At 37.2% G+C, this 22,338-nt stretch overlaps 1 protein-coding gene across 3 annotated transcripts in view; it reads left to right on the top strand.

The window, feature by feature from the left end:
- BABAM2 (BRISC and BRCA1 A complex member 2) overlaps positions 1 to 22,338 on the top strand; it is a 172,685-nt gene that overhangs the window by 74,163 nt on the left and 76,184 nt on the right. For all 3 annotated transcript variants that reach the window (XM_027748887.2, XM_027748885.2, XM_027748883.2), the window contains exon 7: positions 19,506 to 19,615. In XM_027748887.2, coding sequence (XP_027604688.1) covers positions 19,506 to 19,615 — 110 coding nt within the window. The remainder of the gene's footprint in view (positions 1 to 19,505; positions 19,616 to 22,338) is intronic.

The following is a 22,338-nucleotide window of genomic DNA, read 5'->3' as shown; positions in this document are numbered from 1 at the left end:
CAATATTCTTGGCAAAGTCCTTGGAATTTTCTATATGCCTGGAGAAGCTCTATGTTGTCTAAGACCTTTTTATCTTCTGATTGTAGACTCAGTGCTGTCTTCAGACAGAGAACACCGTAGGTCCCAACGCACATCAGTCTTACTCATGGCTAACTTACTGTTGGTAGTGGTGTCAGAAGTTTGTTACCTTTCTTGTTGAGTTTTCTTTTCTTTAATAATTAATGAGGGTAACTTAGTTTTCTCAATATCACAGCTGGGTACCTTCAGATCACATTTCATTACTTTTTCAGGTGCTGAAATATGGAAGATACTTAACTTTCCTTGTTTAAAAAAAACAGAAGTTAGGTCTTGAGAAAATATGAAGGCAGACAGAAGTTTTTCACTGATTCAAAATATATGAAGTGACATAATTTATAATTTAAGTGAAATTAAACATCAGTATTTACTCTCTGTCTGATATCAACTAACAAAGATTTTGTCAAAGTTGGCAAATATCTACTAAACTTCTTCATTAGAATAATGTTGCACATCACTTGTGGTGAGGACTGCAATGTCCTAAATTTATCTAATTAAATCCAACTTTAAGTGGGAATTAGTGCAAAGATATATATTCAGAAACTGCCTAAGGCTCATAAAAAGGTAGTTGAGTGAGCAGACATCAGGTAACTACAACACTGCTTAAGGTTGCTCTGGTTACTGCAACTAGGTTTGTGCCAGCACTTTTTTAAAGCTCAAGTTTTTCATTCCATTACCTAAGTTCCCTGTAGAATTACAGCCAAGAAAAAGGATCTCCTATTGGACTTGGCATTAACAATAATTTTACTATGTTAGATTAAAGAACAGTGTTTAAGTCACTGAGAATGTACATATTCTTCTAAGGATTAAACCTTTTCCTAGCTGATGTAATTGATCATGAGCATCACAGAATAAATGAAAAATAGTTGAAATATTGAAATATTGAAAAATACTTGAAAAGTCAGTGCGCTATATGACTGGTCTACCACGTTATGACAGTAAGCTGTAGTCCCATTTATTGTCCTGAATAATGCATTTTGCTTTTGAAAACACAGAAGAAGAGTGGCATCACTTCATATTTTGTATGAAATTGATGGAAATTTCAAGGAATATAACTAGAAATGAGCTTCTCTACCATGAAGACTCAGCAGAGTATTTCCTCTTAATTAACCTGTTTCAAAATCTAATCTGATACAGCATCTCTGATCTTCAAAGGAAACACCTTTCTATATTCTTGCCAATTAGTCCACCAGTGCTTTTTGTATAGTCAAGTTAGCAGGTCACAAAGTATGGGGATTTAGAGAATCACAGAATATCCTGAGTTGGAAGGGACCCACAAGGATCATCAAGTCCAGCTCCTGGCCCTGCACAGGACCATCCCCAAGAGTCACACCCTGTGCCTGAGAGTATTGTCCAAATGCTTCTTGAACTCTGTCAGGCTTCGTGCTGTGACCACTTACATGGGGAGCCTTTTCCAGTGAAAGAGAAAGGTCTCTTCATGTAAGCATAGTGAAACAAAGTGTTTCTCAGAATTGAAGAAAAGATTGTATTATTCGTGTTAACGAACAGTGCACCAAAACATTTTATTTGAACTGAAACAAAGGGACAGTTGTTGAGTCTGTGAAATATTGTATGAGGTGTAGCACTTTTGCTATGGTCTGGTAGTGAATGTTCTAAGTGTGTGGATCATCACCAGCATAAGTAGGTTTTAAATAAAGTTTTCAGCAGTATCATCTTCGTTTTATTCGTCAAGCAGTAAGAGCTCATCTGCTTTGTTCAAGGAGTACATTATGAACTGATGAGCACTGGAAGTGTCTGTGCCCACTCTGCATTTCTTATTTCTCCTTCCCCTAACAGATGTCCAGTTTTTCTATTTTCAAAAATAATTTCAGTCAGGAAGAGTAATCTAAATTCTGATCTCTCTCACATGAGGAGTTTTTACAGACTTACCTCCTGTTTTGTTTTTCATCTTTCTATTAATCAAGGCAACATTTTGTCTTAAACTGTTTTCTCAGAAAGTGGATGGATGACTTTGTCTGAGGAGCTGCATGAACAACAGTCATTTCACCATTGGTCTTGAGCCTCCACTTTTTAGGCTAATGAAACTTTAAGTACAACATATCATAGACTTGCTGCAAATATCTATAATAGGCATCTCAGCCATCTATCTGCCTGTTCAGCAGCATAGACTTACATTTTTCCTTCTCAAGAATGGCTTTTCAATTGGAAATAACTTCTAGAAAGAATGGAGTACTGCTGACATCCTCTGAACACATTTCCATGAAGGAATTCTTTATGCATTTTTGCATCAGGGGTTTCTCTACTGTATTTCAGATAAACCACGTTGTTCATTTAGCTGTAGTTTTAGCTGTTTCCTAAGGAAATGTGGCATCAGTGATTATATTGTCTGAGTGTGTCTGTTCTGTTCTCCCTTTTTTTCAAATAACTGTATCTCACAAGTAAGTGTGTTCCACAGTGAAACTGGCTATGACAAAAAAATGCCCTTCAGTTAATTCCTTTCCTTATTCTAAGATAATTTTTTGTGAGAGCTATAAAAAATGAGTCAGTTAGAATACTAAGCAAACAATATTAGGAAAAAACCCTGGGATGTTTAATTTTGTTTCTGGACTTTCCTGGTATCATTATACATCTGCCTTCCAGATAGTTAAGACTTATAAAAGGGACTGTTCCTCTTTTTAACAACAGAGCATCAAGCGTGTGGTTGCCACAAACCCAGTTATTACAGTGAAACTAATAATTATAGTAATCTTGTGAAGATTAAAGTTTTAATGTAAAGCATCTTGGAAACAATTTCATAGATACAAAAATACCTGCAGAGAGTATCTCTTAATATGGGAACACTCTATCTTTGATTAATGCTTTGGGGTTTAAACTGATCTCAGAATGAATGAAATGAAAGTTTTGGGGGAAGAAAAGAGATACAAATCTGCAGGTATTGACTCATCCTAATGGAAAAGGATATCTGTTCTATGTTTATTAAAAACAACCAACCAACCACTTATCATAAGCACATCTGTTTGGACATAGGGTACCCTTAAGAGGAACTAGTGTCAAGTAAGTGCCGTTCTCCTGAATGAAAACCAACATGGATATGTTTGAGTAACCAGCTTGTATTTTGGGCTGAAAGGGCTGAAACATTTGAAACATCTGTTTCGAGAAATATGGCATATGCCATGGAAAGAATATATTAAAAAAGCAACCCCCAAACCAAACAAAAACCTTTAAGAAGTCCTTCAGTTAGTTTAGGGTAGTGAGGAATTGAATGTGGAGGAAGACAAAAAGAAATGGCACAATTTGATTAGGGAGGAAAAGGAAAATATTGAAAATTTCTTTTTATGTGTGTATAAATATTGCCATGGATAACATTGGGAGAGTGTTAAAACCCGGCAAAGTACTTTTGGAAGCAGACCTGCTGGAAAACTCTGAAGACTCTAGAAGTTTTCATATTGGTTGACATAGACTGTAGGGGCTAAAAAGCATGTGTTCACAGGAAGCCAAGACAGTCATTATTTCTGAAAAATATTTAACAGTTTGTATTTAATATTGCTCACAGAGTCTGGGGACCACTCAAGAGAAATCAAGGCTTGGTTGAGACAGTGCTTTCTGGACATTACTGTAGTGCCAAGTATAAGTAGAAGGAGTAGCTTCTATTGCAGATCGAGCAGTTACCGATGCTGCCTGGAGAGGGAAAACTCTTGAGTTTCATAGTTAATGGGAAATTTGTGTTTATGACGTGTGTAACTGTCTGGGCTGAAAGGTCAGAACTTGGCAAGACTGTAGTGTGAATCCCAAATGAAGCAGCAAAAAAGTGAGAGAATGGAAGGATCTTCAGTTCTGTTTCATTTGAGCTAATTACTGCAGTGGCCATCTGGTAACTAGAGCATAAATTCTCTTAAAAGAACCTGTACGTGTACATATGCGTAGGTGCACCTGTATATGTCAACCATGGCTATGTCTGAAGAGCTTATCATTGTGAAGATAACGTTGTGCAAAGGAAGGTAAAGATTAATAAATTGTTATATCTTCTCTTGAAATACTATTCTTGAACATACTCAACTGTGGGATACTTTACCATCGGTTGCAGTCAGTGCTGTTTCTTGAATTGTTTGAAAACAGTGTAAGCAAAATATGGTAATTTTTACTGTAGCAAACAGCTACACCTTTGAAAGAAGTATCCAGCAGAACTAAAAATGAGAGTCCGTTCCCAGTGTATCTAACTCTGTGAAGCTGTATTTAGATTGTAGAATGAAACTACTGTGAGTAGAGGTTGTATTTCTAGATAGACTGATTTGTTTTCCAGGATTTACTGTTTTCAGAGATGCTAGGATTACAGTGATTTTTATCGGATTTCAAGTCTAGGTAAGTATTGGATGTAACCATAAATTTAGAACAGTTTTTGAAGCAAGTCATTAAATTGATTATTTGTCCTTGCTTTTACAAGTGTAAATGAAAATGAAGATAGATTTATTTGAAGAAGTTAAGTCTATTAAAATTTTCACTGAAACGTGTAATATTGCTGATGAACTGCACACAGCAGAAACATATGGTTATCACTTTGCTAGCAGAATTTTTTGATTAATCCTATGGATATACAGACTGCAGAACTATAGAGTTGATACAAAGGAAGGTCCATTCTTTGCATAGCTGTAAAATAAAAGTAAGATGTTGTTGGATTTCTGTATTGATGCCTAATAGTTCCTTTTATTGTGATGACAAAATATTCACATGCTTCATGGATATCTCCTAATTTTTTATTTTTTTTTTAATACACAGTCTATCACAGTCTATTTCTATTACTACACTCACAGTTTTTAAGTTTTCTTGTTCCCTAATAGTTTACAAGATCTCACATTAGAGCTCGTTCTGGGATTCTGGATGTGATGTTGTATGCTATTTCAGTTATGACTCTGATGAGTGACTGACTTGTTGTAGATCCTAAAAGGAACATATTGTACTAGTTAGTGGGGTTTTTTTTAATATATTCAGTCTTAATTAGAGTAGACTTTTACACTGCTTTATCTCATGGCTAAAACTTGTGTTTCTCAACCTGTTTATTTGAAGCTAGAGGTGATACCTTTGTACTTTTCTTCAGGTGTTTGTTTCGCCAAACTCTTTTATGAAGCTTTCCGAAGGCACTATATGCCTTTGCTAACCTGTTGTCTATCTCTCCATCAATCTTACCATCCAAGGAGATGAGGCTACCTAGGTAATTAAACTGCTGGACTGATTTGAGTTCTGATTGGCCAATGGTGATATGGGGATGATGGGGGACTTCCTGAGGTGCAGGTTGATGGAGGACCTCTGTCTTCTTTAAGCTGACTTCCAGCCCAAAGAGCTCAGCAGCATCTGCAAAGCAGGATGTTAAACGCTGCAGGGCTGCTTCTGTGTGGGCGACAAGGGCAACATCCTCAGCATAAAGCAGCTCCCGGACAAGATGGTTACAGAGCCATAGTGCTGTCTACTCTCTTATATGGATCTGAATCATGGGTCATCTACTGCCACCACCTGCGTCTCCTAGAACGCTTCCATCAACGCTGCCTCCGTTCAATCCTAAACATCCGCTGGTCAGATTATGTGACCAATACATCTGTTCTAGAACAAGCAGCAGTCACAAGTATAGAAGCCATGTTGCTGAGAACACAGCTGTGTTGGGCAGGGCACATCTCCAGGATGAAGGACCACCACCTCTCTAAGATCTTGCTTTATGGTGAACTTGCCACTGGTTGCCGCAAGAGAAGAGCCCCGAAGAGAAGATACAAGGACTCCCTGAAACAACATCTCAACCTTGGCCATATTGATCATCATAACTGGTCTACTCTGGCCTCCAATCGGGAGGCCTGGAGACACACCATCTATAACGCAGCTGATGCTTTTGAGAAAGCACGCAGGATCACCCTTGAGGAGAAAAGGCAGTGCAGAAAGAATTGTGCCTTGCAGAATATACCACCTAAGGAGTCTTTCTGTTGTGCCTTTTGCAACCGGACATGCCTGTCTCGTATTGGCCTTTTCAGCCAACGCGCTTGCAACAAACGTGGGTAGAGCCCTTCCCAAATCTTCGTTCGTGAAGCCCAGCCATGATGATGATGATGATGATGATGAGAGGTGATACCTAGCTTAAAATATTTTCCTTGCATTCTATAGTATATTTCTCTGTTTTCAAACATGTAAAAATTGATGTACTGGGTGGTTGTGAGGGTTCGGGCAGAATGTGCATGTAGATGGTTTTCTTTTGTGACTACTGTGAAGGTTTTCTTTTGTGACTGCTTTTGTGACTTTTGTGACTACAAAGTGAAAAGGGTGTGCCAAAATGTCTTAATATTTGGAACACAGAAAGATAGAATAGGCTTCTAGCTTTTACTTGTAAAAGTAAAAGATGATATTTCCAGATAAATGCCATAAGATTAAAAAAAAGAGGAATTTTGCACAAGATATCGATACGGTAGAATTTTACATAGACTTGCAAAAATCAAGTTGCTGATGGTAGCAGGATTAATTAGAAAAACTGACCTGAATTTGGCAATTTTAGAAAATTCCCAGAATGTGTGTGACTTGAATCTTCCCTCTCCCTTGATCCTTAAAATGCTGTTGACTGCAGTTTTGTCACTGATAAACAGAACTGTTTTCCAAGTGGCTTCTTAGTAGAAAAGGCTCTATGGTTACAGTCTTACAGTTTAATAATGTACATGGGAATTTAAATATTATTATTTAACATTATCTGTTTAATCTCTTTTTTTACAATGACAGCTTAAGTATTGGCTTCTCTGGTTTTTGGCTGGAAGTTACTTCGGTTTTCTTATGCTATTTTGAAAGGACTTCCAAATTTGCACTTTATTAAGCTCTCCTTAAAATTCTTAATATTTTGTCCCCAAATAAGTGTCATAGTGGGCCACACTATAGGTGTACATACACAATACAAATAAAGGACTACATTATTTTGAAACTGATGCCTGTAGGGGAATTGAGGTTCATGGAGAAGTGGGAAGTAGAAGAGTTACTGTTGTCTATCAGTCCCCTATGAAACCTTAACTGTTCATAATTGCAGAGTGAAACTCAGTGAATAACCATCCAGCAAATCCAGTTGTGAAGTTTGAACATCAAATTTGCATTATTTCAGAAAACTTCTGAAAAGAATGTAATCAATTTCTTAAATTCAGTGTGTTAAAGATAAGAAAAAAAAAAGTAAAATGCAACAATTAAATGCTCTCTCCTACAGGACAGGGTAAGAAACTTCCAGTTCAAACTCCATTGTGATGATCCAAGTCTTGCTTGTGTGTGATGAGATCACCCACCTTGCCAAAGAATACGGTGCTTAGTTTTATGGTCAGAAAGCTGAATATCTGGCCAAGAACAGAGGATATTCTGCCCTGTTGATTTGTGCATGCTGGCATGCTGTACTGAAGCTGTTGAGCATATACAAGGGTTTTGGGGCCTTGTGACAGCATTGGAATTTGTACTACCTTTACAGAAAATTATCCCTGAACCTTGGAACAGGTAATATGAGAAAGTATGTGGAAAAAATTAGAAAATTCAAGGGTGGTATATTAGTGACCTTTGAACCTTAATCTTTTGCATTGAAACAGCTCCAGACACCGTAAAAGAGTTTAACTGTACTTCTCCAAATTCTTTATCCTGAGTTGGTGATGGATGCACTGATGGAACAGATAGGGGGAAAGATCTGGTGATCTTTTCTGAGTCAGTAATCAGGGAAATGTCAGTGATGGAGTCAGTCTTTCATCTGGAAATACATGATGTATTATTCTAGCAACCACAACTTTAATTCAGTGGGACTACATCTAAGCTGGACACCCCATGTTTCAGGCACTGTCTTGGGCAAGGTAAACAACAACAGATGAGTCAGCCTTAACCCAAGCAGTATGCTGAAGTACAAGGGTTACTGTCTCACACTCTAAGTTCCAAAGACCTCTCTTGACACAGACTGTCACAGAATGTGACTTTTTTTATTATATATAGAACAGAGACTACACCTGTGAATTCTTCCTCACATTATGCACCTGATTTACATACCAGTACAGATGTGAATCCTGAAAGACCGCTGTCACAACCATTTTTGCCTATTAAAGCTTTTATCACTCATTACAGTGTCCTGCTTATAACCTGTATCAGGATCCACCTTCACAGAAATGCAAGAGAAAAGCTGTGTTTCTCTTCTTACTGCAGAAGTTTTATTTTTATTACAGTAATGTGCTATTACTCTTTGAGACATCTGTATACTTTACACTTGTGTGCACACCAAGAATGTAGTTTGTTGGAAAGATGACTGTTTGTAAATAAGGCTCAAGGGGACAGGATGCTCTGGCTTCCATATTCTTTGTCCAAAAAAGAGAATGCCCCACACAGACATACACTCTCATTTTAAGATCCTGTAGATGTAATAACGACGCAAGGGGATAATAGAATTCTTTGGAAAAGAAATACAAATATTATACCCTTGACACAGGAACGCAGAATAACAATTTGTGCATCAAAGGTCCTGTGGACTTTGATAAGAAACATCCTTGTTATTTTCAGGAAGCAGCAATTGACAAAGCAGCTCATATAGTTAATAGTTCTAATACTGACACTTTCTTTTAAAACAAAATGTTTCGTATTTTTAAATTAGGTCAGCAGAGCTAAGCTGTAGTGGTGAAAGACCACTGAGCAAGTTTAACTTAGACCACTGAGCAAGTTCAACTTTGCTTGTTTTTACCTTACACGTTGATTATTCACTTTTTCATCTGTGAAATCTTGTTGGTACTTCCTGGTTCACTGAAGCTGTAGTTCAGAATATGGCTTTACTCCGGCATTCTTGTTGTGACCCATGTAATCTATAGTATTTCTGATTCTGCAGAGATATTCACTGAATCAGAAACATGTTAAGAATATGTGGAGAGTGGGGGAAAAGCTTTTATTAAGAAGTTGGATTGATTTAAGAAATAAATGCTTATGCTGACTTCCAACCACAACATGGTTACAGAAATACTTGATTGATGTCTCTTTTGCAGTATTTTAACTTTTACTCTCTTTTTTGGTTGAGATTTATTCATTGTATCAATGAGCTATTTCATTATCTTTAAAATAATACTCTTGTTAGAATCATACTGTTGTTCTAAGACTGAGCTCTGTACCTCAGATCCTTACTTGCACAAATACATTACAGTCTTCCCAAATGTAACTGTTACCCCTGAATCTTCTTTCAGTCATGAGCCCTGTATACTAGTCTGTTCTGTTTGTTTTGTCAATCTACATACATAAAATATAAATTTGCGTGTATAGAAGAGCTGTACTTGGCAATTTGAAAATTGGCTTGGCAGGAAAATTATTTTATTTAGAACTGTATTAATGGTCTCTTTGTCCTTTAGTTAAGTATTTGGACTTTTATTAGGAGATTTTGGGTTCCAGTGGATATGAGTTGACTGTTCTTTGGCCTCTGCAATGACATTACTATTTTTAAAGAGATGGGAAATCAGTAAAATTGGAGAAAAGAATGCAAATATTACTTTCTAAATAAATTATAGTCCGGTCATCTGAAGAGATGGCTTGAGAGATTCGAGTCTTGATGAAAGCCAGGGATTTGAATTCCAAGTTTCATGTGTACCAAAATCTTTATCTGGGAAAGCAAGTTTAAAAACAGGGCTTACATTAAAAAAATGTATCATAACCACATGTTTAGGAAGCAGTCATCTAAATGGAAAGTATCTTATGTTTTCTTTTTATTTCTATTTGCTCATTTCTGAGAGCATCGAAAATGTATTTTTGCATTTGGAAATATTATAAATGCACTTTATAGTGTTTAAAGTAGTTCAGACTAGATAGATAGATACACAAAACGTTGTCCTGTCTCATGGTCTTTGAACATGAGATTCCTTCAAAGGTGGATGCTGATCCGCATTTGTAGTTCTTAGTACAGTTCTCCTCAGTATTCAAAGTGTAAAAAGTAGATAGCATTGCAGAGATATGTGTGAAGTAAATGCCTTTCAGTGACTGTTGTTAGCAAGGAAATACCTTGGCACATGACAAGGTAATAGTGTCTGTACCCAGACAGTCCTAGAATAAATTATATCACTACATCATAAATCTTGAATTGTTCTTTAATAAAAATTTCAAGTAGCAAGCATTTAAAACACTGATGAAAAGAGTTGTTCATGCACTGAAAATGCACACAGAACTATAAATACATGTGACTGAATGTAATGCTTTCCAGAATTGGTGGGTCTGTCGCTAATATGCAAAGCCCAGATGAACAGAGTGAAGTGCTTCTTTCTTCACTCTCTCTGCTTCACCCAGATGTCCAGATGATTCCTGATTTAGGATGCTGATATTATTAGTCTTGGTATTAATTTTAATTCCACTTGTCCTTTGCTTGCTGTTTACCCATAACTTTCTAACATAGCTTTTTAAGGAGCTCAGAGCATGTTGACCATACATAGAATCATTTTGTAAAAAAGCCGATTTTTGTTTACAATCAAGCTTTGAAGAGTTGTTTGTATAGGATACATGCTTATAAGTAAGCATAACATATCCTTACAATCAGATTCTCATGGAGTTGCTCAGATTGTGCTCTCCTTCATTCTGCCAGTAGCCATTGAAGTAGCTTACTGGAGTGTTTGTTGGTAAAATAAATAAGAGCTTGATCATGAAGAACTGTTTTTGTGGTTCCCTTGGTTTACAGACAAAAAGCTGCTTGTCAAGCCACGGCAACATTAGCTTGGTTTGAGTGGATGCAACTGCTGCTCACTCCTTAAGAACAGTTAAAACCTAAGTTTACAGTCTCTGAAAACTTTGTTCATCCCATTATCAGCTGGTGCTGGCAGAGGCAGGGTGCTCCTGTCAACCTCAAGGTGCTTTGCATGAGGTTCCAGGAGAGATATGGTAGTGTTGAAATCTCCTTCCTGCCTACAAAACTTCATCAGAGGAACTGGAGGGGTGGGGGTGTCTTTCAGGTTAACTTTTTTAATGGTAAAACTGTAGTGTTTTATTATAACTTCATGACTTATGCATTCTGCTTAGAATCAGGTTAGAAGGAAACAAAACAAAAATTAAGCAGTACTCCTCTGTAGTGTTCAATAAATTGAGGAAAGTGCTTTTCCATGAATGCACAGAAAAATCAGGTCAGAGATTACCACCCAGCAATTAGATTTCTAACATTTCTTCCTATTTTGTGGGGGTTTTTTTAAATTTAAATTTTAATTCCCTTGCAGATACATTCCAAACTGTGTAAAATGCTGGGGTTTAGTCTTATTTGTTTTACCTGATATTGGAGTATATGGAGCAAATGTACTTATACTTAAGTTTTGTTGGATGAGTTGAAATTTAAGATCATGAGCATCTTACATATCAGTCTCTTTTAAAATTATTAAATATTCCCTACTATACTGTCATCAAAACATAACTAATAAATACAGTTGTTCAGTGAGGACTTAGATTCAGTCAATATGATAGAATGATCCTTGCTTGCAAATGTATTTTGTATCTCTTGCATATGAAAATGAATGTGTAGAAAATTTTAGCTTGCTTGAAATCAGTTCAAAAATATTAATTTTGTATTGCACCCAGTATTAATTTTATACTGTACCACACCAAGATTATTTATTTCAAATTTGAGTTCCAAACTTGCCAAAACATGTTTTTGACCTTCAAAGAAATCTGCCTTGTTTTCTGAGATTGTCTTTCAGACCTAAGCAAACAGGTATTGTTGTGCTGAAAGTGTCACTGCAACTTTTTATAGTGTCAAACTGCATTAATTTTTATCATATTAAATTATATTAATCTTGAAAGTTGTGAATCTAGCATGTATTTTCACAGACAGGAATTTTGTTCTTTCTTTTTAACCATTTGTTGTTTCTTTTCCTAACAGCATTCTTTACCTAACTCTTAACAGTCAATCATATTGTGAAAATAGTTGTAAATTGCCATGACCATAATAAAAAAAACAGTATAGGTAAAACAGGCTCCTGTGTAAACGTTGAACAAAAAAAAAAAAAAAAAAAAAAAAAAAAAAAAAAAAAAAAAAAAAAAAAAAAAAAAAAAAAAAAAAACCAACAACCTGAACAATGACAATTAAAAAACCCTGGGATGTTGCACTGTTTGTGTAACATCCATTGTTTTCATGTTCAGTTATCAGCGCTCAACAGTATACTTGGAGGTCTTGCTGATAATTTTAATGCTCAGTAAATATTTATTTATTTTATTTTGCTTAATTAAGAAAACTCAGGATATTGTCCTAGAAGCTTACTTTTCAGATTTCACAAAGTAACTTTTGAATTAGGAGTGACGCTGAGCTCAAATGTGAGCTTTGCCCAGACAGAGGTGAGTGTTTTGCTGCATTACCTTGGGAGAGGGGCTGTGTTTGGAATGCTTTGATGCCATGGGCAGTGCATGCAAGTGCCTTTGTTTTTATTAAAGATCCTGTTTAAAGAATCAGCACTCCTTGATCAGACCTGGTGGGTTTCCTGGAAGAGAGGAGAAAGAATTTCCTGGAATAATTATATATTCTCCCTAGAGTGAAGCAGATTTCTCAGTCTCGTTTGCCACTTCACATTCCTTAACCTGCTTTCCCCTAGTGTGTTTTGTTATTTAAAAAACAAACAAAAAAAACCAAAACAAAACAAACAAAAAAAACCAAAACAAAACAAAACAAAAAAAAATTAGATATAGGAAAAAGTTGGGAGAACATGTAACTGCTGGTATCGAAGCTGGCTAGTGAAACTGCAACAGTTTCTTGTGCTTTATTGGACAGTTGTTTTTCACATTATTGCACTCTGACTTTTGGTGAGAAAAGGCCAGACTTTTCTAACTCTTGTGATGAAAGAAGTTAGTACTAATGAAACAAACATAGTATACAAGTGTTATGTATTCTTCTCTGATGCAATTCCCATTTCAACTTCAAAAACAAATTCTATTGTTCATTTCTCTGATCAGGTTTTCATAAGTAGGTTACAGGTATGTATCACATGGAATTACATGGGATAAGTTTTACCCTAACATAAATTACCTTTCTGAATGCATGTTATTTTCATGCATTTCTCTTCTGGAGACTTTTCTTTCTCCAGAAAGGATCCTGAAATAGGAATTTTTTGCTCAACTTCAGTGAAGCTGACTAACTTGGTAGGGCTCAGTGGTACCATAGTCTAGTAAGTGTCTGTTAAAATATCCGTTTAGCATCTGCAGCCAGCTTGTGCTAAGATCAATGTCTCCTCAGTCAACTGTTCTTCTCCATATTCTGCTTTTTTATTCCACCTTCCTCCACAAGCTGCATTACATCATTAAGTTGTAAATTGAGTTTATTCATTGCTTATTTTAAGCAATCACTTCCCCATTTGTTGGAGTTTTCCATTCCTTCAGTTAGTCATACCACAAAAACAATTATCGAGGAGTTGTGAGAGGTGAGATGTCAGAAACCTCCAGGAAGAGGTAGGAGCAGTCAGCTGGGGCTGGTAACCTCCTGACGCAGATTTGGCCTGACCATATTGTTGGGAGGCATGTGCAATATCAGCCCTCTGTGTGGCATCTCCTTTCTCAAAGGAACATCCAGTAGGTTGAACAGTTTGTGTTCTGTTTCTTCCCTCACTTTTATCCCCAGACCAATTGCCGTGTGTACCTGCAGTACCAACTTAAGAGCCCTTCCAGAAGCCCAGCTCCTTTGTCTCATTTCCTACAGTCCCCTAGGCCAGAAGCGGCTTGTCCTCCCCAAAGCATACCAGTACTCTTCCTGCACATACCTTCCCATCCTTTCTACCGAATTCTAAGTTTCTTCTCATTCTTGTTACTCAAGCTAAACCCAGTTCCTAATGCCATGTCCTTGATTTATGCATCAGTCCATTGCACGCTCTCCTTCCAGTCTCATGCCCCCTGCCTCTCAAGTCTTTCACTTCCACGGAAAGACAGGTCCTGCTGCTGCCCACGATAGGACTAGGGTACTTACCACTTTATCCATTGCTGTTTGGTGCAGGGAATTGCACTTGTGTGCCAAATACAGAAATACCTCCTCTCAAAAGTATACTCTAATCAGAGGCTGCAAGGCAATTCTTTGTTGATAACTAAGAAAAGGTAATGACTGATTTTCCAGAGTCTGCATCTTTAAGGCAAAGGAACTGTAATGTACAACTTGGTTGGACTCCAGGCACAAGAGGAAATGGGTTATAGCAGTTGTGACTGTGTGGAGCAGATGTTTTGGTTGGACTGGCTATCAACCATCTGACTCATAATAAATTGTCAGTTCCAGTAAATTCCCAGTTTTCAATTACAGTAGGTAGGATACAAGAAAACAATGCCATTTGGATGGTGTATTTAAAGTGAGTTTGATGATAATTTTCATAAACAACTCATACTAACTTTGTAAAAAGATTAAGAATCTTGCAAAGGGAGCAACTGTAAACATTGAAGAATGCATTTGAATGTAAATTGAGATTAATACGAATGGAAAACTAACAAATGATTGTTTAGACAGTGCTGATACAATTGGAAGAAGGATTTTAAGGTTTTCTTAGGGGTTTTGTAATACCCAAAGTCTTTTCATGAAGTATTTTGGGGGAAAAAATTCTAAATGTGTTAAAACTTCCATTTTCACGTGTTCTGTGCTGCATTTATATTTCACATGGCCTCTCATTCTTGAGTTTTGAAAATACATACTTGATGAACCTTTTATGTGCACTGGCTAAGCAGACAGAGGGTAAATTAGAATCAAATACCGTGAGCTTTCTGTTTATGAAAAGCTTTATTTATTCTTGTAAATTGTTGCTAGATTTCTGCAATAGAAAAAAAGCTTATGGGTTGAAAATTTCTAGATTTTTTTTGGTTGTTTTTTTCCCACCACATTGCTTTGGAGGTTTAATCAAGGATCAATCCCCCCTGTGCAAAGTACTCTGTAAACATAGGAAACCTCTTGCAGTTCTTGAGAAAGAAAACTATTTATTTTCAGTGTTAAATGGTGTATCCATTTTTTTTCCTGTTTAATTTGAATGGACATTTTCTGAAATGAGGAAAAGATTATTTAAAAAAAATAAATAGTATCGAGATGGCAGAAAGGCACTATGAAAATCTAGAGCACTGTGGTGTAAAAAATCCAACACTGGAAGTTGAGTATTCTTACTATCGGGCATGAGACTGTTGTGGAAAAATTAAAAGGTGTGCATTAGCATGTGCTTAACTAATGATCTCAAGCATTTTTACATTCAGATTTTAAACCTCAACATTCCTGTGGCCCAGGATGTGTTCTCCGTTCAGTTAGAAGTCATTTTAGTAATACCTTCTGTAGAGCCTTGTGTGGAAAAAGTTCTGTGAGTATAAAATGGCACTGTGTTATGGCAGTTCTAACCTTGGCATCTAACATTTATAGAAAATTGCCATTCTTAATTTTTACAAAATCAATTTTTCTTGAAAATAAAATTAATTTGTTTAATAAAATCATCTAGCATTAAGTGTCATGAGTTAAACACAAATTATGAGGAGAAGAAGCATGGCTACTTAAATATTAAAAAATGAAATGTGACTATAGTTCAACAACCTCTTTTTTTTTTTCCTAAAAGAGGCTAATATTGGCAAAGCAATTGGATGTCACTCTCTCTTATGAAGCCAACTGAAAAGCGAGAATAGAGGCGATTTTCACTTTGCTGCTCCATTTAAATCTGGCCTATTCTTTTATATAAATACGCATTCCGAAATGGGAAAAAGGAAGATGCTGCCGGTGCAGAGTTTGATAAGAACCATTAAAACAACCTTTACCTTTGGACCCCTTGGTGTAATGGAAGGATCTCAGCCCCTGTTCTGGGCAAATGTCATTGCCTGGTAATAGAAGGCTTCATCTTCTCACCTAATGACTGACAAGTTTTTAGAGATGACCACGAGAGAGATAGCTCAAGGAGTTAATTTGTAACTGGCACAGACAACATCAAAAAGGTCTGTTAGTTGAAAAGTTTTCCACAGTTTATCTGTAGAACATGTGGTTTTGGTTTAGTTTTATAAACGGCAGTTTTAACAGACATACTAGCGTTGAATGCAGTTCTGCCAAGCATAAATAAAAGTAACAAAGTCTGAAAGGAATAAGGGGTATGGTATCAGATAGAAGGGAGTTTGTTGTAAATCTGCAGCCACCTGAGCAATAAGGTTAAGCAGTTTCATGGTGTTACTGCACTGCATCTTTTAAAACCTACAAGAATGCTGGGGGTTTGGGTCTTTTTTAAGTTAAAATTTTCATTTCTCAGGGCTGCAAATATGCATCCAATTGACAAGTGGTAGTTATAGAAAAATGCCAATTTCTTAATGTGGATTTGCACTGGACAGTAGCTGTATGAACATAGTGTAGTACTCTGCTGGCAGCAAGAGTTGCAGTAGTGTTTGTTGTGTGGTATTTTTGTAAATGGAAAAAGATCGTGTCTCAATTTATTGCTCTTACTACACACTTAATTTTACTGCAGCTTAACATGCAAATCACATACAATGATGATTTATGTGGTTCTGTGTTTTTTTTCCACTGGCATGAATCTTCATATTAAAGAAACCACTAGTGAGTGTAGAAAATAGCATGTAATATTACTGTATGTGATAATGGGTGCTATAGTGGTGTTCACCTAGTCTGTTTTGGAGTTGGGTTTTTCTTTTTCCTTGTTTTGACTTTCTGTAATCAGTAAGCACCTGATAGTATTCTAGAAACTGGTCTTCTCCATGGTGTCAAACTATGTGTGCACATCTACTTAAGCACTAATCATAAATGCAAGTCTAAATAAGGGGTTTATTGTCCATGTAGGTTGTAAAATGCATGTAGATTCTATTCTGTAAAAACAAATTATTTGAAAAGAATTACGAACAAAATAATATGTTCTTGGAAGAGCTGTATACACACAGAAGTGGATGTATTATATTGCAAAATTACAGAATGGTTTGGGTTGGAAGGGACCTTAAAGATCATCTAGTTCCAATCCCCTGCCATGAGCAGGGGCATCTTCCACAGGACAGGTTGCTCGAAGTCCCATTCAGTCTGGGACACCCAACACTTCCAGGGATGGGGCATCCACAGCTTCTCTGGGCAACCTGTTCCAGTGTCCCACCACCTTCAAAGTGAAGAATTTCTTCCTTATATCTAATCTAAACCTACCCTCTTTCAATGCAAAGCCATTCTCCCTTGTCCTGTCACTACATGCCCTTGTGAAAAGTTTCCTCCTCAGCTCTCTGGTAGCCCCCTTTAGCTTCTGGAAGGTGCTATAAGGTCTCCTCAGAGCCTTCTCTTCTCCAGGCTGAACAGCCCCAACTCCCTCAGCTTGTCTTCACAGGAGAGGTTCTCAACCCTCTGAGCATCTTCATGGCCCTCCTTTAAACTCACTCCAACAGGTCCATATCTTTATTTTCTTGGGGACCCCAGAGCTGGGTACAGTAGTCCACGTGGGGTGTCACGAGCAGAGTAGAGGGGGAGAATCACCTCCCTCGACCTGCTGGTCACACTGCTTTTGATCCAGCCCAAGATACAGTTGGCTTTCTGGGCTGCAAGTGTATATCACTGAGTCGCATTGAGCTTCTCATCAACCTAACCATTATATGTACTTGTCATCTCTTGAAGAATACCTATTAAAATAAAATCTTTTAAATCATTAGTTTAATCTGTCTTAATAGTTCTTTTCATTTGATTGACAATTAGAAAATTAATGGGAAAAAGCCAGTTAATGCCATACTCAGCTTCAGGATTGAAAGCTGTTCCTTATTTTTTTTCCGTAATGATAGAAATATATAAAATACTGGGGGAAAGGTCAGGATGAATTGCACTCTTGCATATATTTTGTTGTTATTTGTCTTGTTGATAAAGGTTTTGTAAACTATTCTGTTTCTTCTAGTGTAGAAGATACCACCATTTGAAAACGTAACGCTTAAGGGAACATATTGGGTCACGAGATCCTGTCCATTGCAGTTACAGAGAACCATGTCATATAATCCCAACCATAAACTGATCGTATCCCAACAGGACAACAGTTATTCTTTGTCCTCACTACTCACATAGAGTGTTGTCCTGCAAATTCAGGTTAAAACTATTCTGATTTCCAGCTACAGCGTGCTTGTGACCGTTTCACAGGCAATTGTAAAAGTACAGTTTTCTTTCAGCTGTCAGAAGTGAGCTGCGCACCAAGGCAGAATTTAAGAAAACACTGTCAGCTCTGTCTCATTTTTCATCTAAGACAATTAGGCTTTTTTAAGACCTATTCTTCCCTGCAGCTTATCACTAAGTTTCTTGGCATGTTGTATTCTGCACGTAATAGCTGGTATGCAGCAAGTCTCTCTGGACTTTAACAGTTTCAGTCCTACCAAAGCTTCAAATGCCACGAGATTGCCTTCCTGAAACCACTCAGCAGTCACTTTAATTTTTTTTCTCCCCAGGTAGGGCAGGGTCTCCTAACAATATTTAAGTGGTTTGCATGTTTCTTCCTCACAGCTGCCTGTAGAACAGAGCATACCAGGGCACCCTGTACTGTGTTGATTCTGCTTTCAGCACATATTTGCTAGGTTATCTGTTTCCTCTTGTAATTTTACAAAAGGGATGAAAACAAATGCATCTTGGCAAGTTGCTGTGTGCATATGCACAAACATGTGATTTATTTGTGAGCAGCAAGTGGCACCACGTTACTTGCTGTCAATGAAGGTGACTGCACCACTAACATTACTTTCTACGTAGAGGTTAAGATCTTAAATGAAGTTGTGCATAGCAGAAATACACTGGTTTGTACTGTATGTGATTTATGAATTGGAGGGCTGTCAGGTCCTAACGAGAAACAATTTGTTCTAGATGATCCCAAAGCTGTAACTGATTGTTCTGATATAAAGAAAGCCTCAACTGTGAATGCATTGACTCGTATTTAGCATAGATTTCTTTTTCTTACAGTGCTTTTATGGAGTATGTAGTCTTTGCTGAAAGAAATGCAAGGGTTTAATTTGCATGAAACTTGGGGACAGTGACTTCTAGATATAAATTTCTGATTGCAAAAATGTTTTTTGTCCAAAAGATAAGTAGGAGTTTAATACAGCAAAAAATGTTGACCATATACTACTTTGAAAAATAACAAATATAAAATCTGTGGTCATAACTCAGTGATATTATAACATTTTAAAAAATTCTTTGGCATCTGCATCTGATGTTAGTGTTAAACCAAAAATTCCTAAAAATGAAATCTGTATCTTTACTGAAATTTGTAGTTTACCTAGTTGAAGGAGAGCTACTACACTACTGCATACTTGGTAACCCAGTAATTTTATTTTTATATTTTAAAGAAATCACTAAAATAATTAGTACTTTTAAGTACTAATATAATAAGAAAGAATAAATCTGCAACCTGTTTTATAATGGTTACACTTTAAATTCCTCACTTAAGCATCTCCTAAATAAATTGGTATTTGATTTATTAGTTGTTATCTGCAAGCTTATAAGTACTCATTTTGTTATTTGCCATTTTATTTTTGATTTTTTTTTTTTTTTTTTTTTTTTTTATGTACAGGATGTGAATGAAGATCCTGGAGAAGATGTTGCACTTCTCTCTGTTAGTTTTGAGGATGCAGAAGCTACTCAGGTTTTTCCGAAGCTGTACCTCTCCCCACGTATTGAACAGTGAGTGAGACAGGTTTTTTTCTGGAATGTTTATTCTACTTCATTTCTGAACTTTGCAGTTTTTTCCTGATATGTGTGAGAAATGTTGACTAGGTGATAACATGCTATTGCTTCAAATTGCTGAAAGTTATAGTGATTACTGCAAGTGTATGTGTGCTGGAGAAATGATAGATCTTCTTTCAGCTAGTTTTGTATATGCCTGATGTTCTTGTAGCATCATAATCTCTGAAAACAATACTGTATTTTCCTGTAGCAGTATATTTTGAATGCCTCCTATGGTACAGCTGATAGCTTTTGTGAGGGGGGGTTCTATTTGGAAGGTAAGTTCTCTGTATAAACATAATACATTTGAATAAAGAATTGTTGTAGCAGCTAAAGGGCTTTGTTAGCTGTGTTTTAGGAATTTGCCGGTTTATAGGTTACTTTTCTCAGAAGAATATCTGAATATTTTATTTTAGGAGTGTTGAACCTTACTGATTTGTTTACCAGTTGGCAAAGAGATTTGCTGAGAAACAAATTTCTGCTCCTAAAATGGAAGGGTGATGATTAGAAATCAATCTGTTTTCATTAAATTTCTTTTATTCCTTTTCTGGAATTAAGAATGTTTTAAATGCTTCTCCTTCCCTTCAGTATCTCAGACTGTAATGTGTCAAAAAAGTAACTATGTTAGACATTTCAAGTATATCACAATCAAACTGATCCAGCATTGTTTGAGTGATGCGTTAATTTTTTGGTTAATACTGCAGTTACTTTCCTCCGAACTGGTGATGATTCTTCTGTGTAGAGAAGAAAAGATAGGAAATACTGACTACTACAGTTTTATAATAACTTGGGGATAAAGTTTGTGCGAGTGAAGAAACATGGTATCTTGACATTTTACTCAACAGAGCATTGATCTGGATAAACTCCTGGATGCAGTTCACACAACAAAAAACAGGATTTGATTTAGATAAAGGCATAAGACTTTAGGATACTTTATTTAAGAAAATACATTCAAACAGACAGCATATATTGGTACCAGGAGCAAGATTGGGATAGAGATTGGAGCAGGGCCCTGGACATGGGTCATAGGACCAGGACTGGGATTGGGATCAGGATGGAGAGAGAATGCAGGAGTGGGGTCCTGAGCATTTGTCATAGAACTAGGATTGGGCAGCCGTGACCAGGATGGGACTGGGATCGGAGCCCTGGGCATAGAACAAGGACTGGGCCCAGGCAGGTGGGAGCAGGGCAGCAGCCTCAGGGCCTGGGACACAGAGGCACTTCCTGCTGTGTCAGGGCTGTTAATACCAACAGTCCTTAGATGTTACCAGGAGTCTTTGGTTGGCTCCACAGCCATCCGGTATCAGTGTTTGAGATATACACATTCTCTGACCTCCTGGGAAGCAAGAGCTCCAAGGGTCTCACTTTGGACTGCTGTTTATAGAGTTGTTAGAGAGTGGGCTTTAGTCATAGCAATTTTCTGCCTGGCTACAGTTCGAATCAGGAACTCTCTTTGAAGATTCAGTAGCAAAAATATTATCCCACTTGGGTTGTTATTCAGGCAAGAAGAATGAGTTTCCAAGTCTGCTTGTTAAAAAACAGGTGCTCGTTAGACACCTGTTAGTCCCTGGGAACAGACAGTGTTTCTGATAAGCTCAAGAGGCCCAGGGCTGGGCTGTGACTGTCAGGGTGCGCAAAGAGTCCTCGGCCTCATGCTCTGAGCTTATGTAGTTTCACAGAGTATAAATCAAAATATTCAATAATTCCTCATGAGGGGCAGCACTGATCTCTGCTCTCTGTGTGACCAGTGACAGGACCTGAGGGAACGGCTGGAGCTGTGTCAGGGAAGGTTTAGGTTGGATATTAGGAAAAGGTTCTTCCCTCAGAGGGTGGTCAGGCAGTGGAATAGGGTCCTCAGGGAAGTGGTCATGGCCCCAAGGCTGAGAGAGCTCAGGGAGCTTTTAGACAACAGTCTCAGGCACATGGTGGGATTGTTGCGGTGTCCTGTGCAGGGCCAGGAGTTGGACTTGATGATCCTTGTGGGTCACTTCCAACTCAGGAGATTCCATGACTCCTGGTATTTAGTAGCTTTTACATTTTCATATTTTATATCAATTCACTACTTTTTGTCAGCATTAATTGAGGGAATAATTGTAGTCCAACATGTAATTATCCTTCCATGTTTCAAAGGATTATTCTTCTGAGCTCTTCTAAAAGCAAATGGGCTGCCATTAGTCACCATTGTATTTTCAGTTGTAGTCACATATTGATGTTTAAGTATGTCTGTCTAAATGATCCATGAGCTAATGAATACATTGCTTATTTTCCCACTTTCAATAATAGTATCTTTAAAAAGGTGTTAACCTCTTGATACCAAGCAGAATAGCAATACAAAGGAACTCTTTTTCTTCTTAAAAGTACTGCATTTTCTCTCAGAGCCCTAAAGAATATCTCATGTTAGATGTGTGATGTAGAGCGATACAGCAGAAAAATATTTGGGGGGTGTTGGTACGTGTCTGACATGTCTGATGTATTTATGGCTTCATCATTTATGTAGTCATGTTAAAATCATGCCAGTAAACACTGGAGTTCCATGCCACACCATGGCACATTACTGATGTATCAAAGTCAAGATACTTCACTCATCTAACTCAATTTCATCACAGTATCTAGGTACCTGTAATACCAGAGCTGCTTGTGAGCTGTTGCTCCTCCCTTAGTTCTACTGGCTACTTTTTTAT

Source organism: Pipra filicauda, unplaced genomic scaffold, assembly GCF_003945595.2.
Source record: "Pipra filicauda isolate LSUMZ 115617 unplaced genomic scaffold, ASM394559v2 scaffold156_size1729456_pilon, whole genome shotgun sequence".
NCBI classification, from domain to species: domain Eukaryota; kingdom Metazoa; phylum Chordata; class Aves; order Passeriformes; family Pipridae; genus Pipra; species Pipra filicauda.
This window is presented reverse-complemented; position numbering and strand designations above follow the sequence as displayed.